The sequence below is a fragment of the Muscardinus avellanarius genome (assembly GCF_963383645.1).
Source record: "Muscardinus avellanarius genome assembly, chromosome: 10".
Classification (NCBI taxonomy): Eukaryota; Metazoa; Chordata; class Mammalia; order Rodentia; family Gliridae; genus Muscardinus; species Muscardinus avellanarius.
In genome coordinates, this window is record NC_137796.1 from 30,407,959 (window position 1) to 30,425,527 (window position 17,569).

General features: G+C 37.8%; 1 protein-coding gene across 1 annotated transcript in view; it reads right to left on the minus strand.

Annotated features, from left to right (window-relative positions):
- Positions 1 to 17,569, minus strand: part of LPCAT2 (lysophosphatidylcholine acyltransferase 2) — a gene marked incomplete at both ends in the record, with an annotated part of 79,064 nt that overhangs the window by 29,846 nt on the left and 31,649 nt on the right. Inside the window, 3 exons of the mRNA XM_080703530.1 lie at positions 5,258 to 5,411; positions 7,200 to 7,325; positions 11,059 to 11,141. Coding sequence (XP_080559656.1) covers positions 5,258 to 5,411; positions 7,200 to 7,325; positions 11,059 to 11,141 — 363 coding nt within the window. The remainder of the gene's footprint in view (positions 1 to 5,257; positions 5,412 to 7,199; positions 7,326 to 11,058; positions 11,142 to 17,569) is intronic.

Sequence of the window (17,569 nt, forward strand, 5' to 3'; positions counted from 1 at the left end):
TATGGTAAAAGCGTCAGAACAGTAAAACTGAATATATTCTGAAATATAGCAGGAAAGATATGCTAGTAGTAAGAGGTAAGAGGCAGATAATGTGGCTTGCTGGCAAGCTAACCACAAAATTAGGTTCTTCCTGAAATCTTTGAGGATGCAAAGGTGCATCGGGTACAGTGTCAGAGTAGCATAACAATCTACTCAACAACACGGTGCTCATGAGGGAGGGTGGACAAGGAGGCTCTTACAGCTATGATTTCAAGGCACTGTTAAAACTGTAAAAAATGACTGACTTAAAATTGTTTCTGACTTAGCCAGCATTATTTTTTTAACTTTAATTTTGTATTGGTATATTTTAGCCATACATCTTAATGGAGTATAAGATGGTGGAGGCATACATGCACCCTCCAGGGTGCTTACAAAATACCCAGTGATTTGAATTATGGATGTAAAAAGTTATTGAGATGCCACTATTTTCAACAATTGCTTCAGCTCTCACGCTTTCTCATCTAGACATCAGATTAATCTCCAATTAGCCTTTGAACTGGAGAGTTCAATACATGGTCATAAAAATAAATAAGATAAATTAAACCCAAAGATGAAAAGCATTTTCCCCCAGAGAAATAGGACCTTTCCAATTGAAACGATTACAAACTAGTGAACCATGCCGTACTTTGGGTGATGAATGCCATGTTTCTGATGGATCTGCACTGTCTGCTGTCAAATACCTGAGAATCTAAAGAACATGCTAGAAGGAACTAATAGCATTTTTTTTTTTTTGGTAGTACTGGGGACGGAACTCAGGGGCATTCTATCTCTGAGCAACATCTCCAGCCCTATTTTTTATTGTTTATTTTGAAACAAGGTCTCAATGAGTTGCAAAGGGCCTAAGTAGCTAAGGCTGCCTGTGAACCATGATCCTCTTGTCTCAGCCTCCCAAATGCTGGGATTACAAATGGGCACCACCACCCCCGGCTTCTAATAGCATATTTTTAAGAACAAACTGAGACCCCAAACACGATGTTTTTGTAGACCTGCAAAAATGTAGCTAAGAGGAAAGAATAAGGGAGTGGTAGTTGAATATAGTGGTGACTGAATACTCAGATCTGTTCTCCATGCACCAAATTCTAACCACAACTGCATTAGACTTGGGGAAAGACTGAGAAAAGAAGAGAGAAAAGGAGATAAGCTAAGAAGGGAACATGGAAGAGCTTGTGGTAGTTTTGCACAAGAATTTACAGCTGTTGAAAGAGCAATAGGAACACCTGCCTCCCACCAAGACCCTTCTTCCTTTCACACCCACCCCGCAGTAGGCATTCAACTTAGCAAGATGAGCTATTCCGAGAGAAACACACTATGAAGTGGCTGAGCTTCCCTGCTTTTCCCACCAAATGTTCACCAGCTAAGTTACTTACAAGAACTGAATAAACAAGCCTGGCATGGAGATGGGTATGTGCATAAGGTGTGGCTACAATTGCATAATTCAGCTTCTCAAAACAAAGACATCATCACAGGCATAGACATGCATGTGTGTCGAAAACAGAGAGAGAGAGAGAGAGAGAGAGAGAGAGAGAGAGAGAGAGAGAGAGAGAGAGAAGAGAGAAGACTCAAGTGTTTTAGTCATGAATTTTCCAGACTATTTTCTTCATCTTCTATATCAGAGATTAAAAGAAAAGCGCTTTATATACCAGCTTATCATTTATATCTAAAACTAAACCACAGCATACAAAGAAGTAAAGAAGACTCAGTTATGACTGGCGTGTGAGCTCACCGAGGCAGGACAAGGAGAAGTGTGATTGGCCAAATAGGCTGCAATTCTCAGCAGTCCCCCAGCTGCCTGGGTCCCTGTCTTCTCTAGTTCAGAGTGAGTCAGTCTAGCTACCTGGTAGTTGTTTTACTCCCACTGCTTCATGCGCCCTTTCTCACTCCCACATCATCCTATACCTAATGGTGCTACAGAAACAATGGGCTGTGGGTAGGGACCACCCCCTCATCACTACTCAGAGCTGATGGACACAGGCTGAAACTACAAGCCATTCTGAAACTACAAGCTATGACAGCTTGGCACCTGAAGGAAAGCAACCTCTAGAGATACTATTTTTAATTTTTTTATTAAAAATCTTGGTTAAGGGCCGGGCATGGTGGCGCATACTTGTAATCCCAGTATTTGGGAGGCTAAGACCAGAGGATCGTGGTTCATGGACAGATTCAGCTACTTAGTGAGGCCCTCTGCAACTTAGTGAGACCCTGTTTCAAAACAAAGAATAAAAGTCAGGGCAGGGGCTGTAGCTCGAATTCCCCTGGGTTCCATCCCCAGACCACCCCCCCAAAAAAAAATCCTGGTGAAGTTGGGCACGGTGGTATGTGCCTGTAATCCCAGTACCTGGGAGACTGAGACAGGAGGATTGCAGGTTTGAGGCCATACTTAGCAACTGAGCAAGACCCTGTTGCAAAACAAAAATAAAATAGGGTTGAGGGTAGGGTATTGCATGGAGGTAGAATGACTCTGGGTTCAATCTTCATTACACAAAATAAAATAATACTCTGGTGAGCATGATGCCCAACATGTGCTATAAACTTCCTTTGTCCCTGATTCGTGTCTCTTTTTCCCAAATTTTCTGGCATGTGCTGACCATATTCCTTCCTGTTACCAGTTTCATAGACAGAAAAATTTTATTTTAAATTACTTGCATGGTTTCTAGAGCCATCATGAAATATGCTACATAAATCTAACAGAAGACTAGTAGTTATACAAGAGAACAGGTACCTCTAATTTTACAACAGATACAGTTAATATCCAGTAATGTACTTGTATTTTCCTTTAAATCTTCATTACATTTTACAGGAATTCTGTGACATTGGTACATTATCATTTCCATATAGAAGGACAAATCTGTAAGCTGTCAGCAAGAGAGGCCCAGGTACTGCATGTACACGAAGGTTGTTTAACAGCATCACATTAACGAGTAGTCCATCTAACATCACACAGTAAGTCATTAGAAACATTGGCACTGGCAAGAAAGAAAGTAAGCAAACACAAAAATCCCTGTCTTCTATCATCAATCTATTATTTCTTTACAAACTATCTCTTCCTGGTAGTTTAAATAGGGAACTGGCTTCGGTACCAGCCAAAATGGAGTATGCTCTGTTCAGCCTCTGTCTTCCAATTACAACTAGAATCTCCGAACAAGTACAAAAACCAACTACGGATGGACAACATACTAGAGCAGGACTGGAGAGGAAAGTCAAAGCTTGAAGAACAACCATTGAGGCTGTAATACCGCAGAGGTGAGAAGGCAGGAGGACATTTTAAATTGTTAAAAGAAAAGAACAGCCAATTCAGAATACTGTATACAGTAGAAATTATGTTTCAGGAACATATTTGCATGGTTTTAGTAAAGTCACCTTCAGATAAGAAAAAGTAGAGAGATCATACTTCTAAATATTTACATAAGTGAAATGAAATTACCTACATTTACATAAATATGCATACATTTATGTTTATAAATATTTATATTTATAAATATATATGTAAAAATTATTAGGCTACAGCTATATTCCTAATTGCTTCAAATTACAAATGTTCTTCAGCTAGGGAATAAACTACCTACATTCACAAAATGGATTATTACTCAGCAGTAAAAGGGAACAAATTATTGAGATATACAACACCAGGGCTGAATTTTAAATGTATTATGCTAAGAAAAGAAGGCAGAATCAAAAGACTATAATACTGTATGATTCTACTTTTACAGCATCTGGAAAATTCAAACCTATAGGTATGGAGACTAGTGATGACCCAGGGTGAAAGGTGGGGGAGGGGCCTGACTACAGATGTAGCTACAAAGGGGCTTATTATTATTTATATAACTTTTGTAGATCCTAAATGTAGTGGTATTTAAAACCTCTATACATTTTCTAGAACTCACAAAATTGTAATTAAAACAGTGTATCTGACTATTGATTTTATATATTAAACAACAAATTGAAAATAGAGAAATATATATATATATATATATATATATATGTATGAATTTTTTTTTGCAGTTTTGGGGATGGAACCCAAGGGAATTCTACCTCCGATCTCCACCCCAGCCCTATCTTTTACTCTTTATTTTGAAACAGGGTCTCACTGAGTTGCAAAGGGCTTCACTAAGTAGCTGAGGCTGGATGTGAACTCAGATCCTCCTATCTCAGCCTCCCAAATACTGGCATTACAAGTGTGAGCAGCACCACACCCAGCTGAGAACTTAAAATCATGTATGGAACCAGCCAGGATGTCCATCAATAGATGAATGGATTACAAAACTATGGGATATTTATATAATGGAATTTTACTCAGCCATAAAGAAGAACAAAATTTTGTCATTTACGGGGAAAATGGACAGAACTGGGAGGACATTATGCTAAGTGAGATTAGTCAGTCACAAAAAAAAAAAAATAAGAAATCAGATGGTCTCCCTAATATGTGGAAGCTAGGGAGAAAATGGATCATAGGAAGAACTCTGGACAAAAAAGGAGATATTACAGATGAGCAAATAAGGAGACTTAACTGAGGGGGGTTGGGGAGGGCAAGAGGGAAATTCCCTAATGCACATTCTGTACATTAACAAACACATCAAAGTCAATCACTAAGCCGAACATGCGAAGGAAGGAGGGGGAGGGAATGGGGTAGAAACTGCGTATGGGCGAATTGGGGGATGTGCACACATATGCCTCTACCAGCTTCGTCTACTCCATTACAATGTATGATTACAACGCACCAATAAAAAATTTTTAACAAAAAGAGGAAAAAAATTCGATACACATTTCCTAAGAAAACTTTTGACAGTTCAATCACTTAATTGCATGTCCCTATTTATTCACAAGTAGCGAAGAGTTAAATTGAAACCTTCGTTTAAAACGTCATTTGAAAATTAAATCTATTTGATCTTCACATATTTGGGGGATGCGTTTTCACATATAAGTGTTAAAATTCTTCAAGTTATATAATATTAAAACTGTATACTATAAATATGGCTATATACTCATAAATGTTTATTTCAGATCTGGCGCTTAAATAAACACTATAATAAATGTTTTAATACCTATACATACAGTTTTAATTATTATTAATAGTCAGGGGAACATTGAATCATGCAATCAAACCACAGGCTCAGCCTTGATTCTTCCAACACTGCTCTAACAAATCTTTTGAATTCCTGCCAGTAACTCTTCTCTGTAGAGACTGGCAGAATAAAATATTAAATATTAAATTTTAACATACCCTGTCAAAGAGAGCAAAGAGTTGTCTCAAGACATCCGAAACAGGTAACTTTAAGTACTCTGCGAATTCTTCAATTCCAATTCTTCCTCCTTTTGAGGAACTTGCGATGGATGCGTACTCATCCAAATGTTTCCGAATACCATCCCAATCTAGTCTAAAGTTACAAATACATGTGGTTATCTCCTGCCGACTCACATGGACATTATACAAACACACTTGTAACACTTTGAGGGGAAGTATTTTATGTGTTAAATTTTAAAAGAAGAAAATAGGTATTTAAAAGTACATGCTGGATGCCGGGTGTGGTGGCGCACGCTTGTAATCCCCGCACTTCGGAGGCCGAGACAGGAGGATCGCGCCGGTTCGAAGCCAGCTGCGCTGGCTTAAGAGACCCTGTTTCCAAATAAAACTATAAAAATACATTTGGGAGTGTAGCCCGGAGGTAAAAGGGCTTCCAGGAACCCCAGTACCACCAAAAAAATGGAAAAAAAAACAAAAAACAAAAAACAAAAAAAAAACTACACGCTGGACATTTACATGAGCACTTATGTTTAAAAGCATAGTAGTACAACTGATAATTATCACAAGTATCTGAGTGAAAAAAGTAAATAAGAAGAGCATGTGGTTGAATAATAAATAATTCATGAGAAAAAATAAAAAAACAAATTTTAACCTAAAAACCTCTTAGTAAGTCATTAGTACCTATTAAGTTGTTATAAATTACAATTCTTGCTTTGAAGGAGTTGCCAGGCTGATAATGAATCTATATGTTACAAAATGTTATGATAGGGAGATTCACTAGAGTATAATCTCCTTAAATATTAGTTAAAAAATCAGGGTGGTAAAATACTAGAAAATATAGTAGTGAAGCTTATATCATTTTCTGTCTTTGTCATGTAGAATTAAACAAATAACCTAATATATCCAGTTTCAGTGTTTAGTTACACTTTTCAAATCTATGGAATACTGTGAACAAAATGGCAAAATGATATGTTTTTGTTATCTAGAAGATATTAATAATATTTTCTGTATCATTAAAATCTGAGCTTTGATATAGTTACTGGTTCTGCAACTCCTTTCTAGGAGGATGCCAAGGTCTATTAAATCAAAGTTCTTCTAATTCCTAAAAGAACTGACAACAGAATGAATGGTAATAAAATAGGGGTTTGGGAGTTATACCTTTTATACAATATAGGTCAAAGGAAATGTTCTAAGTGATATAAACTAGATCATAAGAATATAAAGCGGAGTTTTTACCTTTTAAAAAAAGGTACCCATAAGAGAAGAAAAAGGTAGATCAAAGGTAAATACAGAGAATTCAGTGATGGTCAGAATTGCTACCATACTGACATGTCAGTTACTGTTCCATATGTCTTGAAGTTCTGAGCTCCATATGCCAGATCACGTAATGATGCTGTCCTTCTTGTAAGAAAATGGAAGGACTGGGCAACTCCTCGGAGATATTTCTGAGTAGGGAGGCATATGAATCCATGTTTACTATCTCTTTAATTTCTTCCTCTGACCAGCATGCATATATTTCTGAATTAACTATTTTGTTTTGTTTTTGTGATTGAAACCGGGGCCTTGCACATGCTAGGAAAGGGTTCCACCACTGAGCTACATCCCTAACTTTTTAAACTTTCATTTTGAGACAGTGTCTTCCTGAATTACCCAGGCTGGTATCAAACTTGTGATCCTTCTGTCTTTGCATCCGAAGTAGCTGGGATTATGGGATTTTGAAAAATAAAACTAAATAAAATGGGAGATAATTTATAACCCTGGCTTTCCTAGTAAAGAACACCTGGTCCTAGAGCTGAGCCAAGAGAACACGTGGTCCAAGAGAAAATAAACATATAGATTTGCGGATTCCTTTTGATTATCTTTATAAAGTACAATGAAAAGAACATTATTTTAAAAGTACAGTAATTTAAAATACACTTACTTCAATTTCTGACTAATTTTAGTAAATTCCACCAACCCAGCTTCCATAGGCAGTGTGAGCTGCCCTGCTGAAATCATCAATCTGCAGTCTTCATAGGTGTGATCCGTGATTGGTATTCCCAAAGCTCTAAAAGTATCAAGGTGAAAATTGAAATTCAATTTTATTTAAATAAGCAATGACTTTTTATTATCTCTGAAATGGTAAAAAAAAAAAGGAAACCAAACTACCAAACTAATGCATACATATCTATGTTCATAGCTGCACAATTCACCATAGCCAAACTATGGAACCAGCCAAGATGTCCATCAACAGTTGATTGGATTACAAAACTGTGGGATATGTACACAATGGAATTTTACTCAGCCATAAAGAAAAACACAATTACATCATTTACAGGGAAATGAATGGAACTGGAGGACATTATGCTAAGTGAGATTAGTCAGTCACAGAAAATGAGAAATCAGATGCTTTCCCTAATATGTGAACTCTAGGGAGAAATGGGAAACAGGAGGGACTCCAGATGAAGAGGATCCTATAGAGGAGCAAATAAGGTGACCTAACTGAGGTGATGGGAGAAGGGAAGAGGGAAACTCTTCAAAGCACATGATGCACTTAAACATATCAAAGTCAATCACTAAGCCAAGCATGGGAAGGAAGGATGGGAAGGGAATAGGGTGGGAATCAGGTATGGGCTAGGGTGATGCCTGTATGTGTATACATGTGTATCTCTTTTATTCCATTAAGATGTATGACTACAATGCAATAATAAAAATTTAAAAAACAGTAATGAGTAGAAAGTATTTTCTACTTTTTAAGACCAGTAGACACTTTCCTTATGAAATAGTTGTATTTTTTTACTTCTTCACAGACTTAATATGACCCAAGAAAATCTCCTTCTATCTGCATGCTTGTTCACATATCTGATAATTTTTGCTTTGTGGTTTTTATTTTGTTTTGTATGTGGGGGGGGTATTGGAGATTTAACCCAGGAGCATTCTACCTCCAGCCACACCCCAGCCCTATTTATTTTTTGTTTTGAAACAAGGTCTCATTAGGTTACTGAGAGTCTCACTACTTTTCTGACACTCTCCTCGAACCAATGGTCCTCCCGTTTCAGCTTCCCAATGTCAAGCTGCTTTGTGTTTTAATTAGAAAAGTAACAATGGCTGACTTGTGTTTCATGAGAAGTCAAATGAAGACTTCAGCTGGGCTTCTAATGGAGTCTTTTACTAGCTGTGAACCTTGTGGCATTTAACCTAAGCTTCATTTTTCTCATCTGTACCTAGGTACAAATACTCTATTTCATAGGGTTATTTTAAGAACAAAAGAAAAATGCTAGTGGATAAATGGCATTTGTGCATATTGTAAGTATGCAATCTACCCAAACCACCAGCCATCTGTGTTTTCAGTTTTCATAACTAGACGTCACCTTCTTGCTACATAGCAATCTTCTAAAAGTACTGAAGCGAATTGATACGAAGCCAGTATTTGTTCCAGACCCAACATTCCCATCCTTGAAGGAAAGAATAACTTCTACTATCTACCTCACTCCTGCTAAAATACATGAGATAATTCCTGGAAGATGCTTCTCCATTAAATTTTTCTTCACAAATATTAACTGAAAATTATAAAATTATGTCTTCAGCTGTGTTTGACCATTGAATTACTTCTAGGAACACCTAATTTTGAATGAACACAATCAGAATAAAACATTTTCCCATCTAAAATATTTTTTTCTGGGCTGTTTTTCATTAATGCATATTTTGGCATAAGGATAAGATGGAAAATAACAGTTTAAAATATTTCAGAAATTATAATGTCAAATAGTATATCATAATAGTTAAGAAGAAGCCAGGCATGGTGGCTGGCATTTGTAATCCCAGTACTTGGGAGGCTGAGACAGGAGGATCGCAGGTTCGTGGCTAGTCTCAGCTTCTTAGTGAAGCCCTCCACAACTTAATGAGAACCTGTTTCAAAATAAAGAATAAAAAATAGCACTGGAGGTGTAGCTAGAAGATAGAATGCCCTGGGGTTCAATCCTCAGTACCACAAAAAATTATAATAATAACAATAATAACAGTAAGTAAGAAGTTGGGCTTTGGTATCAGGAAATATGGATTGGAGTCCCATTCAGTTCACTATCTATTATAATTGGGGGCAGACTACTTAGCTCCTGAGTCCATTTCCCTACATCCTCCATAGAGTTGCTTATGACTCCCTTTACACACTCAAGTGAAGGGCCTAACACAATATTTGGTAAGTACTTATTCACAATAGTAGTAGTAGTAGTAGTAGTAGTAGTAGTAGTAGTAGTAATACCACCATTACCGTCACATCTACTTTGCTTATTATCACTGTTGAATCCTTCTACCATATACTTTCCTACTTGAGTCTCATAATTATCATGGACACCGGAAAGAAAAGGAACTTTGGAAGGGACTTGTTCAAATTTGTGTAAATAATCAAGGTTTTTCTCAATTCTTCATGTAAGACCATTATACCCAGCTCCTCTCTAAAATTCAAAAAAAAGGCGGCCTAAACAACCCCTTCTCTGTTTTGAGGTATATTTTCAGAAGCCAAATTATCTGATATAAATTCTCTCAGTTCCAGATACGTGTGTGTTTGTGTGTGTGTGTGTGTGTGTGTGTGTGTGTACATACTGGGGGTGAAATTCTGAGGCAATCTACCTCTGAGCTATACCCCAAACCCTATTTAAGTTTTTATTTTGAAACAGGGTCTTGTGAAATTGCTGAGAGCCTTACTAAATTGCTCGGGCTGTCCTCAAAACTATGATCCTCCTGTCTTGGCCTTCCAAGTACTGGAATTACAAGCATGTACCACTATGCCCAGCTCATAATATTTACCTCTTAACTTGTGGATATAAGCTGATATGAAAACATATGTAACCGATGATGCAATAAAAGCAAATTTAGTATATAGAGTAGATAAAATAAGCACAATCAAGCACACTTAAGAGCAAAAACATTTTAGTAAACATTTATTCTACTTTATAAATAAATATTTTACTATGAAATGTTAAGATATATAAATCTGTCAGAATTACCCACACACATATACATATCTATCTGGCTACAAGAACAATTTCATCTCTGAAGCTAAATTCAGAGTTCCTGTTGAATGTTTATTAAGAGAAAAAATATTCCTAGTCTATTAGCTCCAAACCTCCTATTGGGGGATGACTGAGAGAGGAGTTGCCTGGGACAGAGAAGAAAGCTGGAGGGCCCTGGGGCTGCCTGGGTGGTGCTAAAGTGTCTTGAATTACAAGACAGGGGGTGATTTACCTAATTAGAATACTGGCCAGATAAAACTCCCTTAAGTGCAAGAAAATATTTACCTTATATTCTACAGTTTCTAAATCCTAAGTTTATAGCCATCCCTTCATAAGGATGACTTTTCCCTTCTTCTGTGTATATTTTCCCCTTGCACATTTTGTGGTGTTATAATCCCTAATGCCTTTGAAACACCCAGGCTTGGGCAACTCTATCGAAGTCAAAGGGACAGGAGGTGGGACTTGGTAGGCACAGCCGAAACCATCACAAGGCTCTGTCTCACAGTGACAGGTCAGGTTGGGAGAACCTCCCAGTTGCTGTGGAAGGCACTGACTGGTCTCTGTCAGCTATCCTATCCTGGTAAAGGCTCGACTGCATTAGTTTTCCATTAGAAAAGATTTGTAGATTGTTTTACTGACTATGTCCCTGGGCACATTATTTTACTTACCAAAATGTGTTGGGGAATAAGGTCCTGAAGAAAATATCCAAAAGTCTTAAAGCCATGTTAAGTGACATTTACCAAAACTTTTCAAATTATTTACTGTTTACAATTTCACCAAGGCACTTACTCAGCCATTATACTCCGCACTTTATTGGCATACAGGACAGGATCGTTTTTTTCTTCGTCATTTGGTACTTGAACAGGCATAAACTGAAAGACAAACACACCGTTTCTGTAACAAGCTGTAGGAACTAAGATATTAAATGCTAAATAAATTAATTTATAAACTACCAATATATTTAGTTTCCTTTCTAGAGCAGAGGTTATATGATGAAGCATAGAACTGGGCTTGGACTCAGAAGAGCTGTATCCAAGCCCTAGGCCTGCCTGTGTGTTAACTTTACTAAACTATCTCAGCTCTCAAGAGATAGCCATGATCACCGAAGGCCCTGGTTATTATGAGGGTGAGATGAGCCCACCTGAATTCTGGAAAGTATAAAACTGTGGCTGCTAACATGTTACTCTTGTAGCTGCATCTTCCCTGTCCATTTATGTGAAAATGTGCCTTCTTTTCTTTTTTGTCTTTTATAATTTTATCTTCTCTATTCATTTCAATGTCAACGTGTGTGTGTGTGTGTTTGCGCGCGTGTGTGTGTGTGGGTGCACGTGCGCTACTGGGGATTGAACCCAGGGGCATTCTACCTTTAAGCTATACCTCTAGCTCTATACTATTTTTATTTTGATAGAGGGTCTCACTAGGTTGATGAGAGTTTCACTACTTGCTGAGGCTGACTTCAAACCTGAGATCCTCCTGTCTCAGATTTCTAAGTACTAGGATTACAAGTATGCACCACCATACCTGGCTTACTATATTTTTATTATTTGATTAAATTCTATGTTTTGTTACTTCTTCTGTTTTAAAAAAAATAGTACTGGATTTCTGGCTCTTTCTTTAACACCATTTTTTGCTTTATTGTTTTTAAATTTTACCTTTTTTTCTCTACTTGATATTCTATGATGCCTCATTTGTACTATTCTTGTTTGTATTTGTGTTTTTCAATATTAAAAATGTTTTAGTGCAGGCCGGGTGTGGTGGCGCACACTTGTAATCCCCGCGCTTGGGAGGTGGAGACAAGGAGGATCGCAGGTTCAAAGCCAGCCGCTCGCGCTGGCTTAAGAGACCCTGTTTCCAATTAAAAAAAAAAAGTATAAAAAAATAGGTCTGGGAGTGTAGCCCGGAGGTAGAAGGCTTTCCAGGAACCCCAGTACCACCAAAAAAAAAAAAAAAAAAAAAGTTTTAGTGCTACATTCAACTCACTACATATTTTTGAGCACTTACTATATTCTAGGCAAGATTATTAGGACTCCTACTCTTGCTCTAAAGAAGATCTATATTATAATAGAATACACTAGATGAACACAACAATAACCAGATGCACTAAGTATCACTACCCCTACAACTTCAATTACAAATATGGCCTATAAGTTCAATTAACTTACCAAATGTCATACAAGTCACATGGCCCAATTCAACCCAAGGTTTATCATTTCTTATTTTCCTCACCAACCCATCCTTGCTGGAGTATAAGAGTGAGGGGTAGAGACTGATTAATTTATCTAGAGGGCAGAGAAATGTAGCCAAAGCAGGAGGTGGTGTCTGGGGAAAGGATACACACAGAAGACCTAATTCTGTATGGAATGCTCTACAGACAGCCAATACTTGATTGTGGTTTCTTTAGGATGTGTCATTTTGTCAACAGTTATTGTTTATTGAATTCTAACTATAAACCAGATGCCATACTAGATATTTCATATGCATCATTTTACTTAATTAACTTTTCTTTTATTTTACTATAAAGAATTAGAGTTCACAAAGATTAAACGACTTGCTCAAGGTGTCATGGCTCAATTCCCATTGCACAAATATCGCTTAGTCACCTATTAACAGCCCTGAAGACACAGCAAGGAAGTTCCTGCCCTCAAGCAGCTCTGCATGCAGTGGGGGTACACGCGTGATACCAGTAAGAGCCACCATCCATTAAGCATCTACTGTGTGCTGGGTACTCTATGTTAGGCACTTTCTGTGTTTAGTGTTCTTGAGAATTCCCTGAGGCAAGTTCTACCATTCTCATTTGATGATGAAGAATGGGGCTTAAAGAGTTTAAACAATACAGCCAAGGCCACATATAAATGGCACAGCTATGATTTGAAAAAAAAAAAAAAGAAAAATTTGTATAAAGAATTAACACTTTTTTTACTTGGACCAGTTTGAAATCTTGTTAATCCCATTAAAAGCTTTTGACACTGCCCCTACTACTATCAAGAGATAAAGTTTACACACAGGAATGACAAGACCAGGTCCCAGTGTCTGAACAGTAACCCCAGTAGTAGGAGCAAGAAGCGTGTGTGGAGGCTCCTGCAGTCGTTGCTGGAGGGACTCTAAGAATTAGAATGCAGGGAATGAGACTGTAGAGGGCAGCTGAGATACAAGAGGCATTTTTAAGATAAAACGTTTAAGACTTAACAGAATAATATGCTGTATGTCATCGTACTTTCCACTTTCATTTTATTAACTTATGCTCTGAGGGAGCTCTGCTATGTAATCCTGGGAAATTTGTTTAGTCTTTATGGGCCTCAGGTCCCTCCCCTGTCCAATGAAAACCTCTGACTAGGTGCACTCCAAGGTCCTTTCCAACTGGAATTCTATGTGTAGCTCTCCAATGAGCAGCCAGTTCTTCTTTAAAGTGGAAAAATACACTAAGCCACCAGAGGTCCCCATATCACCTAAATATCCAAGACAACAAGGTGTTTGCAAATAAATAAATACTACCCCAATTTCCCTCCTTCCTGATGTACTAACATTTCTTATATTTGCTTAGTATAAAGGTTCAAAAAGAAAACAGGTTAAAAATCAATACTTATACAACCTCTAACAAAATAGTGTAAGAAAAGAAAGTTTCAAATTATAAAATCATTCTTCAACAGAATTATTCATAAAAAGTCAAATGGCCATTTATAATATACTTGATTTATAGATCATGAAAACCCATACTAGAAAACCCTGAAAAATAAATTATTGCTACACTGTGAGCGTAACATAGTATAATGAACTATGATTTTGGTTTCTATTTGTATAGGTAATATTTTCCATAAAATGATTTTTGTAACTCTCATATTGGTATGGCATTTTATTTCTTGAAGAAATAAATTCCACTACAAACTAATTAAATGCCTTAATTTGACACTGTTGGGCCTTGGAGGTACCATGCTTCCTGAGAAGCAATTCAATAGAAATGTTAATAAAAACCCACCTCTCCTAGGATAAGACTTGACCCTCTAGACTATATTTCCTTTTTGTACAGTCATTCAAGGCTCACAACATAAACATACCTGTTATTTGGAAAGGAAGATCAACTAGAGAGGGAACTTACTGTCATAATCTATTATGGCCCCTAAGACACATTCAGGTGTCCCAGGGACTCCACCTCCCCCTGCTATCCCCACCTTTTCTCATTATACTAAGCACTCACTGACGACTCACGTGACATCCTGATTTCACAGTCCCTTCTCCTGCCCACAGACACTTGTCTCAACTCCATCTCAGCCATGGGGAAAAAAAATGCATATCACAATCTCCTCCTGACAGTTTCTTCAGTCATTTTCCCCTATGATCCACTAGTGTTTTCTTTTTTCCTAATCTGGTCTTGAATAGCTAATGACAACCTAATGATCACATCAGGACCTACTCTTCCTTCTGGCAACATCTGCCTGCCTGTCTACACCTTATGGAGCCAGACACCTCCACACAGCCCTTCTGTCATCTAGAGTCCGTCATTTCTGCCACACCTATAGTGACCCTGCTTTTTCACTCCTGTGAGAGCCACTGATGAGGGATGCCGAGTAAAGTCACCTGCACTCCAAGTGTGTCAAGTTGCAATGCCACGTCCATCTCACACCCCCCAGTCCACTGGCAGGTCACTTTCAACTTTGGAAAGAAGATCATCTACACCCTTTTCTACTGTACCTGAGACCGGCTCTTCAGCTCCATTCCCCTCTCTGCTTCAAATATTCTCCACACTTACACCAATTTTGTTCTGCACTACCCTGCCCCAGGTGAGGGAGAAACTGGCTGACGTGTTTCCCAGACTAACACATCCAGTCCTATAGTCCCCCACCTCTTCTTGGACAAAAGATGAAGTCCAAATTCCTTAGTTTACTTTTCAGTGCTAACTATTAGCCAGGGCTAGTCCTTTCCAAGGATGCTCAGTGAAACTAGCTTTTACTTCTTGTCCCTTGACCACATCAAGCACATTCCTTTCTCCCAAATGATGCCTAGAAAAAGGACGAGTGATGGCTGATGACACTGTCCTTGAGCTTCTCTTTTTCTTTTTTTATTCCTATTAGGAGAGAAATTTAAAAGGTCTTAACAAATATGCAATTCTAGTCCTTCTAATGATCTTTCTTTTAAGTCTTCAAAGACAGAAAATGCAAAAGAAGGAAATTATTTATGAATAACACTTGCTGCCTCCTTCTCAAAAGGAAAGAAACCTCCAGACGAGAAGGAAAATAAGATACTTACTGAACACTTACCACATGAAAGCACAGAAGAAACTTTATTAAATCCTTACAACTCTATTAAAGAGGTGTTGCTCTTCCCATTTTTTCAGGAAGAACATAGAGTTAGAGAGGTTTAAGTAATTTTCTTAAACACAAACAGGTGAAGTGGTAATACAATTGGAACAAAAACCCCAGTGAATACTCTTATAACACTCCATTTCTCAACTAGAACTTACAAATTCCAGAGTTTTATGAAGTTACAAAAGAAATTTGCTTTATTAGAACAAGTATATATTCGGTGTGTGTGTGTGTGTGTGTGTGTGTGTGTGTGTGTGTGTGTATGTGTAATGAGACAGAAGTTTAGTAAAAGATTGGGTTTAGATTCAAAATTAAAAATGATTTTAGTAGACCTGGATACTTAAAACATATAAAAATGTAGCCATGTGTTTCATAAGGACATTTTGATCAACAAGGGACCACATATATAATGGATACATACATACAATGGAGATCTTATATAAAATGAGGGTTTTTAGCCGGGCGTGGTGGCACAAGCTTGTAATCCCAGCATTCGGGAGGCTGAGACCAGAGGATTGTGGTTTGTGGACAGCCTCAGCTACTTAGTGAGGCCCTCTGAAACACAGTGAGACCCTGTTTCAAAATAAAGAATAAAAAATTGGGGAGGAGGTTTAGCTCGGAGGTCAAATGCCCCTGGATTCCATCCCCAGACCCACCCCCCACACACACAAAAATAAATAAATAAGTAAATAAATAAATGAGGGTGTTTTAAGATTACAGTGGAGCTATCCCTCCTATAGCCTATAATATGTTTGTATGTTAAGTATTATTATGAAAGAGTCAAAAAGTGTTTAAAAGCTACAGGTTTATAATGTTAAAAAGTTTTAAATAGCCATGGTGAATTTATTACTAAAGAAAGAAAAATTTAAAAGGACCTTAGTGTAGCCTAATTGTAGAGTGGTGACGGCCTTCAGCAGCCCTCCACCACACCTTCCCTCACCACGCACTCGCTGACTCGCCCAGGGCAACATCCAGACCCACACACTCTACTCAGGCGCCTTCTACAGCTGTGCTATTTTTTTTTTTTAACTGCACTTTTTCTATACTTTAGTCCACAAATATGTACCACTATGCTACACCTGCCTACAGCACTCGGTACAGTAACATACAAGTTTGCAGCCAACAAGCCATAGGCTATACCGTGCTCAGATGTGTAGTTGGCTATACCATCTAGGTTGTGAAAGTACATTCTATGATGTTTGCACAATGACAAAGTTTCCTGCTGACACATTTTTCTGGATATACATCCTTATCGTTAAGTGAGATATTAACTGTTTGAATCTTCCTTAAGTAACTGGCTTTTTGAAGACTTAAGAAGTAATATTTAAAGCTGGGCATGGGGGCACATGCTTGTAATCCCAGTATAGGTGTTGATCATAATGCTCGTTAATTTCAACCTTTTCTAAATGAAATATTCTCTTCAAATGAGAAAAAAATTATTTTTATTTCTTAGTGCAATGGAATGCCCCCCACCTCCCAGTTAGGATTTTGGGTGTAATGCTAGCCATTCTGCCTACTAAAAGCTTTGTAAAAGATTTTCCAAAGTAAAAAATGTTCTTATATATATTTATGCCTACAGAAAAAAAATTTATATATGTCTAATATACTGAGTGGCTTCTAAAGCCAACATGCTTTGAATGCATTATGAGATACAGCCTATAAAGAAAGTGGAGCCAGACATTGTGGCACAGACCTGTAATCTCAGTACAATGTGTTTGTATTGGAGACAATACAAAGGCCTGAAAGGCTGAGACTGGAGGATCAAAGATTTACAGGAAGATGAAAGGTTCACAGCCAGCCTCAGTAACTTAGTGAGGTTCTCAGCAACTTAGACTCTGCTTCAGAATAAAAAGTAAAAAGGGCTGGAGTTATAGCTTGGAGGTAGGAGTCCCTAGGTTCAATTCCCAGTATGAAACAAAGAAGGAAAGAAGAAAGGAAGGAGACTGGTTAGTCAATGCGAAAGTCCTATTTCCATTCATGAATTAGCTGCTACTCACATGGTG